Genomic DNA, 21,427 nt, shown 5'->3' on the forward strand with positions numbered 1-21,427 from the left:
ATTCGCCAGCCTTCCTCCAGAAGTAACAGGATTCCGCTACGATCAACCCTACTGGGCCCGTAAGTGACACGTTGATGGATGGCGTCCAGAGCTAGGGTGCGATGGCCAATAGAAGGAAGAAATTAAAAAAATCAGGCGAGCAGCTCAGGAGCATTATACAAAAGACATGCAATGGTAGAGCTGGGCTGAAAACCTGGCTAGTATTTGGTTGCAAAAATTGACCTGGCCCTACCAAAATGAGCCTAATTAGGTTTTAAGGGGGAGTTTGGGTGCTGTGTGTAGGCAGCTCCATTGGGCTTTGATGCAGACTCTTGCCCAGTGGTGGAAGCAGCCTCAGTATTCCAAGGAGAAAGACACATACACCACCAAGGGCTGCTATTGTAAGAGCACGCACGCACCACAGATTTCACAAATTCTCGACAGGCTTAAGCTAGTCTTTCTACCCTGCCTTATATGCACTTCACGTGTGCCTTTGTAAGGTAAGAGTCATCGTGGTCGCCTAGATCACCAAGGTAAAACTGCATGTATAATTTGGGTACTAGATGGAAATTGTTAAAAGTAGTAGGAGACCATGCAAGTGGTTGGAAGATTCTGCATTGAAGCTACCAAAATGATTGTCTTTCTTTGTTGACAACCATCAGTGGCAACGGTGTAGTGGTCATTGCTCAATGACGTCTGTTTTTCATTGTGTAGTGTTGGTGGCATTGGTTGCATGTTTACATTCACAAACGAAACATCTAATCAGCCTTTAGATCAAGGATTTTACTTTGTATGCCCATATTTTCCATTAATTCCTCAATTCTACAAATGTCCCGCCTTTTTGGATTATAAACGGGTGTCATCAAATCCCTGTAATCCATTTGGAAGAGATGTAGCCCCCACCGCCAACTGGGAAAACATGTTTTCTAGTGATAAATGATAGCAGGTTTCATTTTCTTTGTAAGCAGGGAGACCTGCAGCTGAGAAGTAGAGCATCATATATGCATGAATTTCAAGTGGTCTTGCAGGGTACCCAGGTGCAGTGTGATGATCAATGTTTATTTTCCTCTCCAGCCTCAAAGCCGTACCTGAACAGCATGCTGAAGGAGCCTTCGCTGATTCCAGACACCATCCTCGCCAACCAAGTCCAGCAGGTATAGGTCTTATGGGTTTTTTCTTCTACTTTGCATCTGGTTCGGTTATGATGCCGCTTCCATCAAAGGCAGCGTCTGCCACTCCTACGGTATGTTGATGCCAGCAATCACCTCGGTTAGTAGAACCTCTCCCGATAGTTCCTCAGGGTGAGTTTGGGTCATTCAACATTCCCTACCGTACAGGTATCTGTGTATAGCGGTCACGCGGAGCACACAGGGTCCTCGTGTATAGCGATCTTGGGAGCACACGGGGTCCTCCAGTGGGGCCCATAGGTTGCTAGGTATTGTGGTCTTTGCTGTCCTCGTGAGTATGGGCATGTAGACGTTGAGTCCTACGATGTCAACAGTGACTCCTGTTGGCTGTGGTAGTTGGCTTCCCAATAGTGAGAGCCTAATCATGGGTTGATTCTTAGGGCCTTCTCTTGCATCCTTGTTTCTGCAGTCGGTGGGTCATGGAGTTTTTCTGGACTTTGAGGAAAACATCATTGCTCTGCTTTCTCTCAGTATTTAACCCCCTCCCCCCATGTAAATTGGTCACAAAGACAACTTAAAAACAGCAATGATGCTCTTATTCCTTAATGGAGGCTGTCCGGGGTTAGGCAGACATTGAGCGGCAGCAACTCCTGATCACCGCAACGCTCTTTTGGGTGCCATTTTGGCACTTCTTGGAGGGTAGGAGTATAGCGTTGGCGAAGGTCACAGAAGTAGGCAGAACTCCTTGCCATAGGTTGACGGAAGCTGGACTTTGCTACAGTATCCTAAATGAGAATGCAGCATCTGAATGCCAGGGGAGTACGGTATTGGTGGATGACCCTGGCGGGATGGTACCACATACCACAGTAACAACTTGTCATTTAAGTCAGAGGACGCATGATAGAATGCAGCAGGGTGCCCACTCGAGAGTGCACCATTGGCAGGGAACCGTATAGATGAGCTTTAGCGGTAACACTCAAGGGGGAGATGGTGTAAGACATTTTATTAACCAAAGGGAATAGACTTGAGCCTGCCTTTCTACCAAAGCATGGTCAGCAGTCAAGGAAAGCATTGAGATGACCAGACCAGGAGGATAGGAATGAATAGACAAACTTGCACATCCCACACACAGGGGCGTAGGTTGGTCAGTGAGATTCTGGGGTGTGAATCTCAAATTTCCCAACTAAAAAAAGCAGTTGGTCACAGGGTGAATGTGTGAGGTAACCAAGGTTTAGGATGTACTATTCCCATGAGGCGCAGGGCAAGTACTTATTAGCATTAGGTGGGCCTCTGGAGTTGATTTAGAATTTGATGGACAGGTACTCTGTGCTCCGACGTTGGAGTATCATTTCTACCAACCCATGGTCTAGTCGTCTGATTTTGAGCTGTGCGGACTACACGTTTTGCCCTGATTGAGTAAAATCTAATGTCCGAGTTAAGCTTCCTTTAGCCCTACAGAGTTGGTGCCAACGGAAGTAAGCTATCCGACTGTCTACCCTATTTAAAATGGACAGTCATATATATATATTTTTTTAATAACTGTCCATTACTTCTTGGTATCCTAGTAGTGAGGGACAGTAAACATTTTTTTTTAAAAACTACCCCATACCATGGGAAGAGAACTGTGGTGGGGCTAATTAGTTTTTTTTTTTAATAAGCCAAACTCCTGTGTTGGGTGTTTGTTTTTGAAAAATAAAAAACGTTATACAAGTTTGCGGCCAGCCATTATGTTTGAGGGAGCTTCCATTTAACTTCATGATGGTGGTTCTTGCCTATCTAAAGAGGTGTCTGCCAGTCTGGTGGACATCTCCGAATTTTGCAGGTGGAGTTAAGGCTGTAAAGTCCTCCATCACCCTGTCTACCTTTACTCCGTCTGCTAAATCCTTAATAAGGCCCTCTTTCTAGTAGCACATTAGGTGAAAAACAGTGGTTTGGAATGCTACTCCGAGGGATGGCCCGTGGTTAGACTATTTGCAAGCATTCGCCCCTTCACCCTCTGGGTGTTTGATTGCTAGTAGCATTCCTGGAAACCTGAGACTGGTGTAGGTTTCTAAGCCTACTCCTGCCAATGTTTGTGAATTCTGAAAAGTAGTACATTTGCATCCATTCAAGGAGTACTTCCATTAGTGCAGATTTGCTACTTTTTTGGTAAACTGGTCACTAAGGGCATATTTACAGAGAAGTGGCACAGCGCAACTAGCAAATTTACTGCACTTTGTTGCTTCTGAAGAGAGCAGAACTGTGCCCTATCTCAAAGAGGTCATATAGTCCAGCTCTCACCATGCGCTGGCGCACTTTGGGCTGCCTAGTGCTAACGTAGGTACCCTTGCACCATAGTGCAAGGGTGTCTGCATTATGGTCGGGGTAGTTTTTGTGCAGGGTGGAGTATTCTGCAGCACACATACAAAGAGGAAATAACAAGGTGAAATAGAGAATTTTCTCTTGGTTTTGCCAGCCTCAGGCAGCGCACAATTTTGGTGCAATGCCATGTCTGCAACTCTTTGTAAATATGGGTCACGGGCAGCTGAACAGTAATGCCCACGAACCACCAATGTAACGTCTACCTGATGCTGCCTTCCTTTCTCCTACAACACAATGCAAAACAACATTTGCATGGCTTTATAAGTACCAAAAAGGATTTTGCATTGGGGCTGTGCAAAAAATTTCAGAAGCAAAAGTTTTGTAAATATAAAGTTCCTGATCCAGAAAGTTTGGAACTTAAAACCTGTTGGTGAGATCAGGATAATCAAAACCATCAGAGATTGCAGACCTGCCTCATGGCTTCCAGACCCAACTACCTAAACATGTATTTTTTGGGAGTGGTACACCCCAACCCCCTGCACTCTCCTCAACCGAAGCTACGCCGTGCCCACATGAAGAGAGCGCTGGTCCGGGGACCCCATCTGTGTTCGGTATCATCTAGGCTGTGGGTGGGAATAAGAACATTAACAGGACAGAGCAGGGCACTAATTGAGCTGGCATAACTGCTCTTGTTGAAGAAACCTTTCCATTCAGTGTCCAGATTCTCGTGTTCACTTATACCTGGACACTGAACTCACGCTCCCATTGGTAGATACCTAGAGATAGGCCTTATGGTGGGCTGCATGGCTTCAGATGTTCCCCTGGACCACCCAGGGCAGCTTGGAGCACATTCTTTTATGTCCTGCATTTACTCAATAGACACATGGTCGCTTCTTCCTATCCACAGACCATCACCCAGCCTCGCGCCTCTCTTCTTCGTCTAAAGTCTTGGACTGACACGGGCAGTTGTTTCAAGTGAAGCTTTGTACAACTCCAGACTGCACGGTGCTGACCCATGCACCATGACTAGCCTTGGTCACACATGCTAAGTTAGGTTCAACCTTTATACAACTGACCCAGACTTTAAACCCACGCCCTCTGGCCCAAATACTTCTTCACAAAAAGAGGCAAACACAGACATAAAATAATTCAAAAGATAAATTATGAACATCTTTAATGCACATTTCCTTTATTTTACTTTGTTCTTACTCAGTGAGTGTTCGATCCTTATGCTGGATGCAGCCTTACCTACCACACATTGCAAATCAGGCACTCGAGTGTTATTCCTCATCTTTCTGATCAATCTCTCTCCATCTCGTGCTGCTCTTCACTCTCACGGCTCCCATCTGCCAATCGAAGGACTCCGTGCTCGCTTTTGGGGCTTCTTCTTTTCTTTCTCTTTCACACTAGACCCATCTCATTTTTTGGCTTCTGTTATCCTTTTTGCAGAAGGCACACAATTCTGTTTCTCCTTTCCAACCTTTGGCCCCAGTCTCCAGTCCAATATATCTCACTTTAATATGCCATTGAAAGGCTATCCATTCCCTGTGGTTGTTCCTCTAAGATCCAACTCATTTCATTTTTGGCAAAACGTGAAATCCGGCAACAAAATTTGGCAAAGTCAATTGTTCTCACGTCTTGGCTTTACCAATGTATCACATGAAAAGCACGAGGTGGGGGCTGAGAGATTTTTAGTGCTTCATCACATATCCCGTCATAAAAAAAATCTGCAAAATGCGGCGTTCCACATTGTTAACATCAACTTAGTAGTTATTTGAGGTAGAACAATGTCCTATAATCAGTACCCTAGTGTACACCATATCTCTATCTGGGGGACATTCCAAATTAGGATTTTTGTACCCTCACCCACCTAGGTGGCTTGCTTCATCATCATTTTCAGCTAAACGTGCGCTGCCATGCCTAGCGGGTCCCTCACCCCGTATTAGGGGGGCACTTTATGGGCGTTCTTTTGCACTTCCCCCAACTATGGTCAGTGCATGAGTGATATAATAGAGGATTCTATGTAGTAAGTGGAAATCACATTAGCCCTCTACTAGAAGTATATGGGATGAAGGTCCTAAGTTCGGTCCTTTACGGTGCCGAACTTTGGGGTTTTGAAGATCTAGGGAAATTGACGCTATCAGAAAATGAATTTCTACGAAAAGCTACAAGCGTTCCCGTAAGTAAACCGCTAACACCTTTAATGTGGGACCTTGGAAAAAAAGCGGTGCAGGACGTCGCCCTTTTGCGGCCCCTACTTTATTGGCGCCGCCTATGGACCGCAGAAGAACTAAGCCACTATGCTTAGGGCCTGAGGGAGATAATGAACAAGGACTCCTCTCGAAAAATACAATGGTTAAAGGCCATTCAGTCTCTACTTTTTAAATTGGGAATGAGGGAATTGTGGGAAGATCCGGAAAATGCTTTTTTCCCCTCCAAAACTCTTCTTAAGAAAAAGTACTGGGAAATGGTGATCACAGAAGAGAGGGCAGAGGGTCTCTCCCGGCACCTGACAGGTCGTTTCATGGATATTAAGACCCACCCGACCCTGGAGCCCTATTGCGATATAATTGGGAAACAGCTGGATCGTAAGCTCTACTTTCAGCTGAGAGTGGGTACCCTCCCAGTAAGGTCTTTTACAGCAAATTGGGCAGGAAAAAATGGTAATGACAGATGTCCAAAGTGTGGGGAGGAACAAGAGACTATAAGCCATTTCCTCTTCTTCTGCCCCATGTACACTGCCCCTAGAACGATGTGGATTAGACCTATATGTAAATTGCTGGGGATACACAGGCATAAGGAGGCTCTTAGAATTTTATGTGCTGACCCAACCCAATTGCTGTTGCTATGGCTAAGTTCCTAAAATGGGCTTGTGTAATTCGTGCAAAACAAATAGCGACAGACATATGATGATCTAGCCCTAGCTGTGAGTTCCTGTGTAACTTACCCCTGAAAGAATTGTATATTGATCAGTTTGATCTTAAATATGTAAGTTGATATTCGTCAATAGTCTATTGTAGTTTAATTCCATTTTAATATTTATTGTATTAATTTTAATGTACTTTTAATGGATTTTAAAATACTGTTTTTTCTATGTATACTTTTATGACTTAAATTGTCGAATAAAGTTCATGAATGAATGGAAATCACAGTGATGATTAAAGTTGATTTAGTAAACCCACTTGCTCCCCGCTTTATTCCGTGGGAATTCATGCAAAGAATAAAACCAGAAACAAGAGGACCAATAGAACCTTAGTTGTTTGGTGGTCCCTCTACTTCAGGCCACATGTTTCATTCCTCGAATCGCCCTACGAGTCATGGCGCTTCATCAGGACTCAATCTATATTCACCCTACCCTATGGGAATCTGCACTGTCTGAGTTCCCCTACTGTACACTAGTGAATAGTTAAGAGGTGCACACCCCAGAACGCTCTGCAGTATCACATGTGAACTTGGTACTGAAACCTCATACGTCATGTCCTCGTGAACAGAGACCTGTCCGCTGTGAACATTACAGCAGTTACTGTTCCTGACTGAATAGTTTGGGAACAGAGTTTCATATGATGTATTTGGAGCACCCCTACAAGATTGACTCACATGGATAGGGCCAGGAAACCTCGCTAAGAATATGGAAGGGTCCCATGGAAATCTGGAGGCGTCCAGCGGACCCTGCTCTCAAAGCAGCCTTCTAGCCCGCAGCATGTACGGGTAATGCCAGACTGGCCAGTCCAGCCCTGATTTTTACTTTTCTGCTAGTTAATCACTGTGGCCTTCTTGGGAGGTTAGCAGCAATGACCATTATGAGATGCCGGTTGTTAAATGTTTGAATGCATCTTCTTCCTTTTCTCCTCATTGTCTTTTTTTCTTGCCCGCAGTGCCTGCTGAATGATTGCTGCTACGGGTCCTTGGTGGATACCATCAAACAGTATCCTTTGTCCATCACTGTACCTTTGTTCCTGTGCGGGCAGCTGGCCTTGGCTTGCTATCAATGTCTTTGTTGGTTGACCACCGTAGCCCTCTCCTGTTTAAAGCGCAATGAAGCGCAGGGTCTTGGTGGACCTCCTCTTTGGATGGCATCTGAATCTTGTGCTCCTTGAACCTCTTCCAAACTCAGGCCATCTCCTCTACATCTCGACTTATGTGCATCAGAGAGAAGCCTCTGCGGTCCAAGTGTAACGCCTGCAGGCTGTGGGGTTTGGGGGTTTGCATAGATATGCTTGACAGAAGCAGGTCTGGGCTGCGCCTACATTTTACTCTAATCAGAGTAGGTTTTCATCTGATTGTTATGCTTTGGTGTTTACGTTTTGAGCTAGGTGGGTCTTTGTGCCTGTTGCGAGTGCTCGCATTCGCTGGAAACCTTCGTGCACCTGCCAGAACTTCGATGTCATCTTGGAATATTTTGTTTGAAGCTGTCTGTCTGTCAGTCTGAGTCTGATTGGTATTTAGCTGCAGGCTGGGAAGCGAAGGCAGTGGTTTCCTGCAGGTCTCCTGAGATGTCTTCTTTCATGTAGTCACAGGGCAGTTCTCTGATTTAATGTGACACTGTGAGGTGAGAAGTGGACCCTGTGATCTGAGCATTGAAAGCAAACCACCGAGATTCCAAATTAAGTGGCAACAATTGAAATGTGTGTCCTCAGATGCTTCAAACACACATAAAAAGGTGATGGGATAATCCAACCACTGGTAGTCCTTCGGGTGGGATTCTAACCAACCTTGTGTTTGCCCAGTATGCCTTCTCATATTAGACCCAGCCATATGCAAATCAGTCTTGGTCCTTCTCCAATAGGAATAGTCCAGCATGAACTGCCAAGCCAGGTCCTCTCTGAGCAAGAACCCCATCAACCCAAGACCAGTTTCTGCCTAGTTGGGCCTCTTCAGCTGGGTGCTGGCTGATGGGGCCGGGGCCGGACTGGAAACGAAACCGGCCCTGGCAAAATGCTCGGCTGGCCCCCGGGGTTGTTGCTGCCGAGCTGTTTGCAAGGGCAGGTTTCGGCCGATTTTGTTAGAGGGAGCCAATATTGCCGGCCCCAAGTAACAAAAATGGCCCCCAGGGGCCCAAAACCAGCCCCCACCCTGGCAGCCTTCCGAGGAAATGCCTGGTGCCCGCTACGGCCAGTCCGGCCCCGGATGAGGCAGCAGGTAGGACAGTATTAAGGTGAGTAAAAATATTGGTGACTTTCTTAGAATGCCAAGGTTACTGGGTACCGCAGGATAGTGAAAGGAAGAGTCTTTACCAGGCTGAGCGGAAAAGATTATGCTTTTGAAAATTTGGGAAAGGTGTACCATTCTAATGGAACTTCCTTGTTTGTCCTTCGTAACACTGACCTTCAAGAATTTGTTTGTGGTTTACATTGGAGCTTTTTGTCAAGACCCTTAGTCCTGACATTTGCCCCAAAAACTCCTAATGGAGAAATTGTTCTACTAAATTCGTGTCATTGAGTAAACTTAAATAGACCGGCTTAGAGAACTGGTTTGTAGCTATTGAAATGAACTGAACACTGCCTGGCCTGTGTAAAGTCATGCTTGAAGTAAGTTGAAGAAAGATGCAAAGTTAAAAAGCATTGGCAAAGCCAATGGGGCCCACCTGTTTGGCCAGTAGACTTTGCCAATGCTCTGCAGCATCAACAAAAAAAAAAAAAGCCTGATGACGTGAATGCGCACGTGTCCTGATGCTACTGGCGACTGTGCCTTCCGTATCTGGGCGCATGCACATGCGTACAAAACGCCACAGGTGCCATTGTATTTAGTTTTGCATTTACTGGTAAGATGGACCTTGCAAGTTTTAGTTGTGCAAAAGCGCTTTAAGTAAAAACAGAGACGCCGGCAGAAAATGACAAAAGTTGAAAATAAAACCCTTTGTGATCGCGAAGGAGGGGTGGGAGATCATTGCATACCTGTGTGAAATGTAAATTATACTGACGTTATTTTTTTAATTTAGAGAATTTTGTGTTATGGCTGTTCTACAAAATTCCCGAAATTACACCATTACGCCACTTCACATAACTAAGCAAAATTTGTTTAAAAAAATTACCACGAATGGTGCAGTGTGTGGTAAAAATGACTGAAAACACACTGGCACAACCAAACACTAGCAGCTGTTCAACTGCTTTTGTTCAACTGAATCCTTGCACCAAAAATTGATGGGAGGATGCATTTTGCCTTAAACTTTTGTGTGAAATTGCATATTTGCATTTCTCATAGTTAGGCAGAATTTTATGTAATTACATGAAAGCAAATTGTGCAAATCTCACCCACCCCTAGAGCAACCGGGTACAGGGAGTAGGGAGCAGTGAACGCAGAGGATGGGTGCAAAGAAAAGTGGGCAGGGGAACAGGTAGGAGGAGGAGTAGGAGGAGGGGGGTAAAAAAGTCTTGATGGTATGGGGATGTGGGGAGGAAGAAGCAACTTGGAACATGCGAGAGAGGCGGGTATTTGAGGAGCAAGAAAATCCATTCACTCTCAGCGTGCTTAAAGAAAAAGAAAAAAAAAATAGTTACCTGAATGAGAGCGGTGGAAGGATACAAGTCCCCAATCAAAAGGATGGTAAAGAGGCTACGCTGCAGATAAAGGACCAACATAAAAGAGGAAGGAAAGCCATTGAATAAAAGCCATTGAATAAAAAGCAAGCAAATGAGCGACAAGAAGCCAACAAATAATATGTAGTTTGTTGTCTCTAATCCCTGTGTAAGTTTCTAGTGTGGTCCGCAAGAGATCTTTTGACAAAAGACCATCTTGCCTGCAGACAGCTAATTGTAATTAGGGCTCCCGGCTTTACGGTATTTTTTTTTTTTTTACATTTCCGTCTGTATTTATCTATATTTAGTTTTTGCTAATTTTATCTGTATTTATCCATATTTATTTTGGGTTTTGTAAGAAAAAGTAACCTGAAATTGTTATTTTTCCACATTTATTTAACTGATAAATATGCATTCATTCTGGAATGCCTGCCAGGTTTCAGTGATGTGAACACTCGCGGAAGATAGATCAACGCACTTATATCAAAATAAGCAAATTTCAGTTTCACCTTGTGCATATCGACTGCTGTTAACTCTCTTTACTAGAAATCCTATTTTTATTAAGTCCTTTGCCTTTCAATCCACACAACTATTGGCCGTCATGGCCGAGAGTATTTAGAATTGCTCAAAAAGCAACCCAATTTCCATTTTTATCCACATTTAAAAATAAATACAGACAGGAAAAGAAATGGTTTTCTATCTGTATTTATCCGTAAAAATCTGTAAAAACGGAAAACAGGGAGCCTTAATTGTAATTAATGAGTTAGATGTAGTATTGTAAGCTTGAGGACTTCATAAGGTCTGGGGTTGGGGTGGGGCAGGCCTGAAGAGGATTGGAGAGATGATAGAGCCTTGAGGCACTCCAGAGTCTGTGCTGAAAGGAAGTGATGCGAACAGGAGATGGTTTTGGATCTATCGGAGACGGAGCAGGAGATGAACTCGAAGACGTTTCCTTTGTAGCTAAGGTCCTCTAGATTTGTCCCTAGTAACTACAGAGTGGCCTGGACCCAAGAACCTCCTCACATCTTTGGAAGCAACTAATGGTACTCAAGATGAATGAAAGGTGATTGATGAGAACATTGCTTGTTTCACCTTTCTAGGATGTTGTATGTCGCAAGCATTGATTGATTTGCTTGGGAGTGGACTACGGAAAGCGGGACTGATCAGAAATATATTTTCTTTTGCAATCTTGGGTACGTAGTCCCACAAATAATATAAGACCGATGCATGAGTAATAACATTTCTGAAGGAAGTTTAATGAAATCAAGTGAAGCTGTGGTGACAATGGGGGGAAGGTAATGGGGAGACTGTTGGAGAGAGGCAGAAGTTGCCTTCCGAGGATGGAGAATTTATCCTTGAATCCTAAGCACCGAGCACAGTCTAAAGCAGATGGATATGTGTGGTGGTAGCGCACACACGCAAGGTTAGAGCGCAGCCAGGATTAGTATAGGTTTAGTTTCTATACAGAAGGGCTGGTTATCCAGTACATCCGATATAAAGAATATTATAGTCTCTTACAATTTGTTACAGCCTACTACATATAATGGCCAATTTGAGATTCATATTTCATGTGTTAAGTGCATGTGATTTTGAGTGACGTATGCAATAAATGGATATATACTTAGGCAGAGTAACACCAAATCATGTTATGGATTGACTTCCTTTGGTTGTAGGGTGAACTTGGTGTTCAGCTAAACTGTCTGTCCAAAGCAGTACAAATTCCCTGTTCCCCCCAAAAAAAACGCCTTTCCCAGATATATGCAACAGGACACTAGGACACGACTGCATTCTTAATAAACAGGCACAGACAGATCTTCCGTCTCCTTAGAAAGAAAAGGGGATACCTCCCCTCTTCACACACAGGACACACCCCTCCTTTACAGAGAGTGCACTAATGGGTGAAAGACCATCACTGGCCACCCCCCTAGATCTACACACATCCTCTCCAGCATTAGGGAATGCTCAAATGACTGAGCGGTATTGTGCACATTATGCCACACACCATAAACATATAGAAAAGGACCATACATCCCTGGAACAGCACAGTTTCCTCTAAACCTGGTCTCCTTACCACCTCAGCACATGTATCCTTTCCATACAAAATAGTGCATATGTTTTCTTTTTGGGGAGCAGGATAACTTACCCTTGTTGTAGATGCTAAACCTTTTCCAGTGCCATAGGGGGTACTTGTAATTTCTCCAAGGGTAGACTCAATTACCTAATAATGGAGGGTTCTCAACCGTCCCATACATAATAGTGGGTAGGCCTTTCTTTCCCTAACAACACCAGCAGTTTCAGGTTTCTGCACCTCAGCCCTTTTACTCCCCTTTTCCCAATCAGAATTGAAAAAGGAGTTTGCAAAGTTGTGTAGGGTTTTTTTGTAACCTTCACAAAGCTCTTTGGAAAAACTTTGCAATTCTAATTGTGTTATTGTGTTGGCACATAAGTGTGAAAATGAAGACTTCTACAGAAATCTGCTTAATATGCATCTTTATTTAATGGCAAGCATGGTTCTGCATGCAACCGCGTTCTTAACCTGTGAGCCACGGATATTGGAAGCTAAAAATGAACTTGGTTTCCTTATCTTGTTTCGTGGGAGCAGTGCATGTTCTGCAAACGGAATCTAGTATGGACGATTGGCAGCCACAATTGAAGCAGTCATGAACTGACAAAAAGAAAGCATGCGCGAGGAACAAAAAATTATAGGTATATGCTAAAATCTAGAATAGTACATCACATTTTAGAAATAAAACTACATTTTGAACTTTATCATTAAAATTTCGATGCTCACATTGTTTGTGAATTATATGCAATATTTCATAATTTGTGTATTTTTTTGATTAATACTTGTTTTTGTGCATTGGCTTGAGGTTCAAATCATAGAAATTGCTGAAAAGGGAGGGTTGCCGCTGCGAGCAGTGATTCTGTGGGGTTCACAGACTTCAAAAGGTTAAGAACCACATGCATACTATATAGTTTGCAAAACACAGGTAGTGCTGTTCTGTGAGTAAAGTCTCAACATCTAAACCTGCATTAAAAAAATTCTATATACTTTTTCAAGCTTGACAAGGTTTGATTAAAGTGAAAACTGCCTTCCAATGCGATGAAATTCTTGCAGTGCAGATAATCTTTGGAGGGACAATAACAAAAGTAAAGAAGTGGAGAAGTGTGGCTCAATGGTTAGAGCGGCAGACCCTGATGCAGAGGTCTAGCCCGGGACTAGGGTTCAATTCCCCGCCTCGGCGGGTCTTGGGCTCAAAAATTCCACGGACCTGATAATTCTCGCCTCGGTGCCTATTCCAATCATGGAGTCCCACTCTGCAAGTCTGGGCAATAGCTTGCTTAATCTCCACAACGCTAAGGATGCCTGGCCTCCACCTTGGGGGTGCCCAGGAGTGGACACCTCACAGGGAAAGCCAGGATGGGTTCCACAGCGGTATTCGTACAAGCGCCTTGAGACCCTTGCGGGTGAGTAGTGCGCTATACAAGTATCAATTTATTTATTAGAAACTAAAAACCTTCAAAGAGGATGAAATTTATTAACAGCAACATTTAGCATGCAAAACCTCTTTGCACGCCCCTTGTTTTATGCTAAGCAGGCCCAGTATTGGACTTGTAAGGGGGCTGGATAGTGATAAATTGCAGGCACTTTGTAACAGCCGCACGCAGTGACGTAGGGCGTAGGGAAGATAAGTGTGACATGCCGGCACAGAACGCATTACCCCCTGCACAGATGTTCCCGAATTACATGTTAACTTGGGGTCAGATGAAAGAGTTGGAAATCAATTTAAAGTTAAGGTTTTAAAAGCATAATGCCTTCTGAAGGATTACGTATTGATTTTAGATATAACTCTCTGATTATGTATGCACGCGCGAAAGCCTGAAGCCAACCTCGCGGCAGCTGCCAAGAAGCTGGTGTTTCTGGAAGCACTCGCAGGTCTTACGGGAAATGGCGCTACTGGCTTTGGAGGAGCAGCGAGAGCTGGCTTATGAGGTAATTTCCGAGTCCTGCTCCTCAGCTCTGCTGCTTTACTGTGGCTGATCAGCAGCTCTGGGGTCTGGGAGCTTCTCCTGAAGGCACCTTCCAAGGTCCTTGGGCTTTCACCAATGTCTAGTCACTCTAAACCTGAGCTTTCCCTCAAGAATTGTAAAATAAAGAAAAGATCAGGGCACCTGGTGGTATCCCCAGAGTCTGGACGTTTGTGGATTCCTAAATGGCTTGTAAATTCTCTTTTTTCCTTCTATTGTCTTATATTCTATTTTAATTTATAGACCGTACGATGACCTGGGAATGTCCTGGCGCTATAAATACAAGGCACCCTAGACAGAAGAATTTATTAAAATAGAAAAGTTTTCGAGCACTTACGAAAATTTAGGAGATTGAATTCGGATCCAAACTTGAGTGGTAGATTTGTTCCATGCCTGAGTGGTAATCATTAAAACGCCTCCCTGCCCAATTGGGCTCTGCAAAATTTGGGAACGTTTACGAGGTTCGAAAAAGCCAAAGGTAACAGTCTGGAAGCGATCTATCTTTTGAATATTGAGCTGTAGTTTCCCCAGTGGGTAGGACAGATAGCTTTATGGCAGAAGCAGAGGGCCTTGAAGAGACTGCTTTTCTGAATGGGGAGCCAGTGCCGGCTTTTAAGATGGACGGAATTTGCGAACGTCCACCACGCATTCTGAATGACCTACAAGCTGTGAATAAGATCTGCTGGAAGGCCACAACGAAGGCATTACAGTAATCTAACCTGCTGAGGATCAAAGATTGTACCTGTAGTGTCAAGATAGTTTGCGTTTTCCATTTTTAGGATGATGTAAGTGTTGGCAGTGTAATTTGCAAGTTAGTTTGAAGAATCCTGAGGTCCTGCAGTGGCATTTGATAGACATTGAAGAGGAGTGCTGGGATGTTTGAGTCTTGAGTTAGGCATGGGTCAATGTTGGGACGGAGTGGAAGTATATGGTTGCACTGAGAGGAAGCTCAACCTTCCGTATAGGTAGGATGAGATCCTGTCTGGGACGCTTCCTCTAATGCTAAGTTCTTTTAACCTCTGTAGTACTGTGTACTGGTGCACTGTGTCAAAAACATTGGGCAGGTTCTATTTAAACAGTAGAGCCCCTTCATTTTCATCCGGTTGTTTTCAGGTCATACCAGATAAATATCAAGGCCGACTCTGCCTGGCCGAAGGCTGTTTGATGGTCAGAGACTAGGTTGTTTTCTCCTATGAATGTAGAGGTCTGAGTGAAAGCCTTACTTTTAGTCATTTTCTGAAGAATGGGTCATTGGAGATCATGGTGCTTGAAGTTGTTGTGGATTGTATGCCTCTCGTTCAATTTAAGAGTGAGGGTGTTATGGTGATTATTTATTTATGAAGTTGATTGCAGAACAGTTTTTATAAAAAAAAACAGTAAGTAAGTGCAATCTTGCTAAGGGCGATTAGGAAACCAGCATATAAATTGGTGTGTGTGAGATGGGAGGGCGGGACATTGAATGGAGACCGTTCATGAAAATAGAAATTATTTGTGTGCACATAGCCTTTTATTGAAATCCTGTGTAAGAAACCAAAATGGTCTTACCATTTGCAGTGCTATTGTATGATAAATCGTGTATCCTGAATTAAATGTAGTACCTTTGCATATCATATTTGTTTACTGATACTTAGATTTCAGAAAGTAATTAAGACTAAGAAGCATATAATTGTGCATTGATTTGTATATGCAGAAAAAAAGTAGCTTCCTAAACAGAAAAAATGAAAAAGTATCAAGAATAAGGATTAAGGATTTATGGTATGACTGTATCGACTTTTAGGGCGTCTACTATCGTTGGATGTGTCAGATTGAGATCTGCATTGATATGACGTGGTTTTTTCTAGGGAGGTTTTGATTTCTGCATATAAATATCTAATTTATCCATAGTTTACTTTTTCCGTGACCTTCGGAGTATCGGAAGGGTAATGATATTCGTATTCTAACAGGAAGTTCTATACTCTAGAAACATGGCATAAGGATTCTGACACTTCTTTCTATAGTGCTTATGATTTCTTAAAACAATACATATTTGCTTCTTCTTTTGTCAATGCTTCCCATACCTTTGCCATGATGATAAAAATGGTGGGTGGGTGGACTACTTTGTACGGTGATGCAACTAGTTGAATTCTTGCTTTCAGCGAGAGACGTGGCAGGTTAATCAGGTACTGTTATGGGGTCTCATTTTGAGTCCTGTATGAGCTGTTAGTAGGAACCCATTATTTCTTTCTTTACTATTTTTTATTTTTTGTGTTGAAATAAATTTCACACTATGCTCTCTGAAAGCTGCCGCTTGCTTACAGAGAGGGTTGTCTCTCAGATTTGTCTTACTCTCACTCTCTAGCTCCCCATTTGTAATGCCATGTTTCGGTAATGTAATCCATTGTGTGAAGATTCAATTGATGCCTTCCTTTGCCATTTTGAAGACTTTCTTGAAGTTTTTCTTTCACAATTATAAACTCCTAAAAAACAAATGCCTCAATTATAAAATATGATGTGTGAAGATTGCACAAATTCCAGCATTCATCTTGTTTTGGCATGGAGTGCACAGAAAATGTTAACCATGATTTTGCTATTTAGTATTTTTAGTGTCATTAATTATTATTGTATATTTTTTGTTTTGTATTACATTATAGTCATTGAACACCCGATCTCTTTTTTTGGTCTAGTTTTAACTTGGACTAGCGGTAGGGCGGTCGACCTTGAATCTGGGGAACCAGGTTCGATTCTCCACAATGACGCTGAACATCCTGTGATTCTGGGCAGATCACATCTCCCCGTGCCTAACAAAAATGAATGTGTCCTCATGTAACGCAACTGGTGCTATGTAAAGCGCTCCGATACCTGATCCCTTCGGGTCAAGTTTGCGCTATATAAAACTTTATAAAAAACAAACAAAAACTTGTATACAAAAAGATATTGTTCAACCTTCTAAAGACCCTGAATTGATCTTCTGTATGTCTTCTGCCGCTTCACACAGGTCATTGATCAAGCCCACAATGTGGATTCATTGGGGTGGAAGAGTTCTTGCAACATTGGTTCTTTCCTTATTTGTTTTCACTTGGTTTTTCTGCATTTACTTTTGAAAATAATCAAAGCTGTAATGAGGAATGCAAAATAAATATTTCATGTTGATGTTTTCGATGTGTAATCATTTAGCAATAATGACTAAACCAATGATGCCATAATGATGGGAATATTGCGTCAACCCAACCTCATACCCTACCCCATGTGTTATCATTTGCCCCAATGCTAATCCTTACCCTAATGCAAGCCCAGATGTGTAGCCTTGCAGTTGTTAATGAATTTAAGGAACTTGATATAGGACTGTCTTAAAACAGTCAGAGAATAGAATTTCCATTTTCTGGGTACTCAACTTTACATTGCTTTCCAGGCAGATGTATCCAAATGTGTCGTCTTGGGCACCTTAGTAAAAATGAAATCATTCAGGACCTGTTTGTAAAATTTTCTTTTCACTTGTATTAAAACTGAAAAAACCCTGTTGACTGCGTTTGTCGAACGATCTCAGAAAAGATTGCACACCGTAAAATATTTGATATGGTTCATAGTCAACAACCAACAAACAAATATTCAGAGTTCTGAAATGTGCTTCTTAATATGCAGCCCCCTCTCTGAATCAGCAGTGTAAATTCTAGCTTCCATTTGTCCAAGATCCATTGACCTGAAATTCAAATTGGCCAGACTTTATAATCCTATAAAGAAGCAGAGTTATCTATACTCCAAATAACGCTAAGTTTAGTCAGTATACATAGAAAATAACTATTTTGACATCTCAGGTAATAGTCTGCATATGTGAAGAAAATCTTTCTAGATCCCTTTCAACTTTGTTTCCTTAGTGTTGATTGATGTCAGGAGACACATCTTAATGTGTGACGCTAGAGACAGAAAATGCAGTCTTGAAATCAATTGTCAGTAAGCACTTTCTCTCTATAGGAAGAGGGTGCTGTGTGACCCACAGATGCCTCTGCTGCAGGTGAGGCCTTATAAATCACCATCCATGAATAAATCATTAAAAACTGTCTGGACTTTTTGTAATGGGCACTCTTCTTAAAACTTTAATTGAGAGCGTCCAGCCTTGAGACTTAATGGCGGTTTCATTGAGAATCTTTCAGTCTAAGGTTAGCAGAACTTTATGGTATGCACAGCATTGACTGCATTTAAAATGCATAAGAGCACTTATACAAATTGTAAGTCTGCATTATTACTTGATTGCAGACTGTGATGTGACGTAGTTGTGGTGTCGGCCACAGCGCCGGGCAGCATTGCCATGCACGTATATTGAGTCAGCTTTTATCATCATGCAGACAAGATGTTAGAGTGTGGTATTAGAGTTGCCATCAAGCTCCCGCAGAGCCTCATCTAATGTACTGGGTATATGGGCCGGCACAATATAAACAATCTCTAGTGTCTTCCAAGAAAATCATTTCCACATTTGGTGTTCTTCGAATCGGTCATCTCCTAATTGGCATCTTTGGAGGTCCAAGTTATTCAATTTAATGTTGTTTCTTTTCCTTAACTGAGTTTATTTATTTATAAAGTTTTATATAGCGCACACTTGATCCCAAAGGATATCAGAGCGCTTTACAATTTGAAGGAAAGGAAGGTTACAGTTCAGTACATGAGTCAAATGGGGAATCTACGTAGACATTGAATCAAATAGCGCTCCCATAACAGGCCGTTTACAAACCTGGGGTCAGCGAAAAATGGGCTAGTCGCTGAAACATAATGACATAAGGGGAGCAAATACAATAATAATATACAAGATTAACCACAAATTCTGGAGTATGTCCGATGCAATTAGAGCAGACAGTCTCACATCTTATTATGGTAAGAACTTATTCATGAAGAATCTTTTTACTTTCAGTTTGAAAGCAACCTTGGAGAAGATTCTACGAATTTCCGGTGGAAGAGAGTTCCACATTTTTGGTACAGAGCCAGAGAAGCCTCTTTGGCATGTTCTCTTTTTGCAAAAGATCTTGGGTCTCAGGAGGAGAGAATTGGCACTCCTAGATGGTCTACTCCCTCCGGATAGTTCTAGCTTTTGCACTAGATAGGTGGGGGTTTTGATGCTTGCGAATTATTCTTATTTTTAATTATGTATTTATTTGACGTTTTTAGAAGGTGGGTAAAAGACCAAGGGACTTTTAGAGACTGCCAGAGCATCAAGGAGTGGGGCTGAGGGGGGACTGGGGGTACAACTCTAGGAGTGAAGTCCTGAGGGAGTGCACGCTTGCAAGAAGAGCTTTAGGTGCTTTTGAGAAGATCTGATGTTGGGTTCATTGTTGAGTTGCAGTAGGATCTACCTGGATTTTGCAGAAATCTTCCCATTTCAGTCTAGCCAGTGTAGTAAGAGGCCGTGAAGAGGCACATCCTAGATATCTGGTCGGGCTGTAGAGCATGGACATTTTGTAGGGTTTGCCCTGTGCTGAAGCATGCAGTGCTTTTGTGGATTAGGGAGTGGGTCTTGAAGTTAACCCTTTGTTTCATCGGCAGCCAATGATGTGATTTTGAAGCTGTAGTCTGATCCTTTTAAACTATAGATGAGAAGTGCAGCTAAGTTTTGTGGTCTTTGTGACTTACTTAATGATATGGATTGGCGAACCGCAAAGGAATAACAACAATAGCAGATGCCTGATCAGGCCATTGCTAATACAAGGGCCCTACACTCAAGAGGTTGCCGTAATGAGAGTATTTCTGGAAAATGAAAAAACTAGAAAACATGCTTTTGGTTACAGAGTTAACATGTAGGGAAAAGGATCATTCCAATGGATACTTCTAGCAGCAAATTCCTCTTCCTAGAATATTCCCGAGTGCCAGGCTGGATCTGGAGAATTTTGAAGCAGAGCTCCTGCCATGCGGCTCTGCACTGGTGGTGTGCACTGTCTGCACAGGTGGTGTGCACTGACGGCACACCACCTTGGAAGTGACGTAGCAGAGCCGCATTTAAGCGTCACCCCTGCGCACTGTCCGTTCCTTTCTTTCTGTGCCTTCCGATGCGTACGCAGAAGACCGCTCCCGACTTTGCTAGTCTTCCACCAACTTCAAATGTTTTCCTCAGTGTGCAAGGAAACAATGTCTCCGACTAGACCAAAAGTCTTCAAACGGTGCCATAATTTTAGGGAACAGATGATGGTCATGGACCCCCACGAGGTGTGCATTTGGTGCCTAGATACTATTCTACGTCATGTGATAAATCCGCCCTAATACACCTCAGAGAGATTACAGCCCAGGAAGCGAAGTTCTACTTTGCGAAACTGAAAAAAGAATTGTGATGTGGACCGATGTTGCGCTAAGAAATTACCAAAGTGCAGCAATTGTCAAGCTGCCTGACTCTAACCCAGTGTCTTTATCGTGTTGCACCTATCAGCAGGGGCTCCATTCTGTTTTTAGTTCTTACTGTGATCCTCTGCCAGAGTAGGTGCACTCAGGGTACCACTGAGGATGAAGGCGAGGGGGGTGGCATTCTCCCTTCTCCATATACTGATGCCTTGTACCTTGATTTACTAAATGGCGGTGTGCTTGATGCCTCTCGTAAGACAGCACTCAAGTCTCCAAATGGGTGACCAAGGCAAGGAAGTGCCTCATTTGCAGTGGTTATTTGGAGGACAGTCAAAGTACCAAAGTACTAGAATTGTAGCTGCCATCCATTGAGACTAAAACAACTTTTTGGATAGAAATGTTGCTACTAGGGCCAGCATCATCTGAGCCCTTGCTTCCTTTTAAGGACGCCCTCACAGGTACTTCAATGGCTACCTGGTCCCACCTGAAAGCCTGCAGGAGGCCTGGTGACAACACATATGCCTAAACTGTGTGACCCAGATTTTCTCACCAAGCACCTTACTCTGGAAAGTCAGTCTAATTTCTCAGGTCTAGACCAGTAAGGTGAACCCAATTGAGAATCCAAAAGGATTGATGCTTTTGACAAGCACACTTTTTCTTCTGCCAGCCTGGCACTATAATCACTAACCACCGTCCGTCTGTTAGGCTGATATACACAAGCCCTTTGAGACATGGCCAGAGAGATCTTGCTGGTAGTCCCCGAGGACCTTAGGGCTTCTCTGACCCAGACGATTCATGACCAGCAGGATCGGCCAAGTACATTATCCATACTGGCTTGGATACCACGGTCTGCAATGACAGGGCAGTCCATACCAGTGTTGTCACTGGGTTCTCTGGCAATATGCATGCATCGTTTATGGATATACCCTTTAACGGGTCTTGCTTCCTTGGAGAGAAGGTGGACTCTGCTCTAGAATGTATTAAAGATAACAGAGCTGCAATGTGTTCCTTATGGTTATTTATTATTTATTTATTTATACAATTTCTAAAGCGCACTACCACCTAACAGGCATCTTGGCGCTAGTAACTCAGAGACCATGTCAACACAAAAAGGGGGCTAAAGCACAGGCCTAGTTCTTAGGGAATAACCAAGTTTTAATGTTCTTTCTGAACGCAAGAAGA

At 43.1% G+C, this 21,427-nt stretch overlaps 1 protein-coding gene across 2 annotated transcripts in view; it reads left to right on the forward strand.

Moving 5' to 3' along the window:
- Positions 1-21,427, forward strand: part of CDIN1 (CDAN1 interacting nuclease 1) — a 682,509-nt gene that overhangs the window by 347,814 nt on the left and 313,268 nt on the right. For both annotated transcript variants that reach the window (XM_078661977.1, XM_078661976.1), the window contains exons 7-8: positions 1,054-1,133; positions 7,283-7,332. In XM_078661977.1, the coding sequence (XP_078518103.1) occupies positions 1,054-1,133; positions 7,283-7,332 (130 nt within the window). The remainder of the gene's footprint in view (positions 1-1,053; positions 1,134-7,282; positions 7,333-21,427) is intronic.

This window comes from Lissotriton helveticus, chromosome 9 (genome assembly GCF_964261635.1).
Source record: "Lissotriton helveticus chromosome 9, aLisHel1.1, whole genome shotgun sequence".
Taxonomy (NCBI): domain Eukaryota; kingdom Metazoa; phylum Chordata; class Amphibia; order Caudata; family Salamandridae; genus Lissotriton; species Lissotriton helveticus.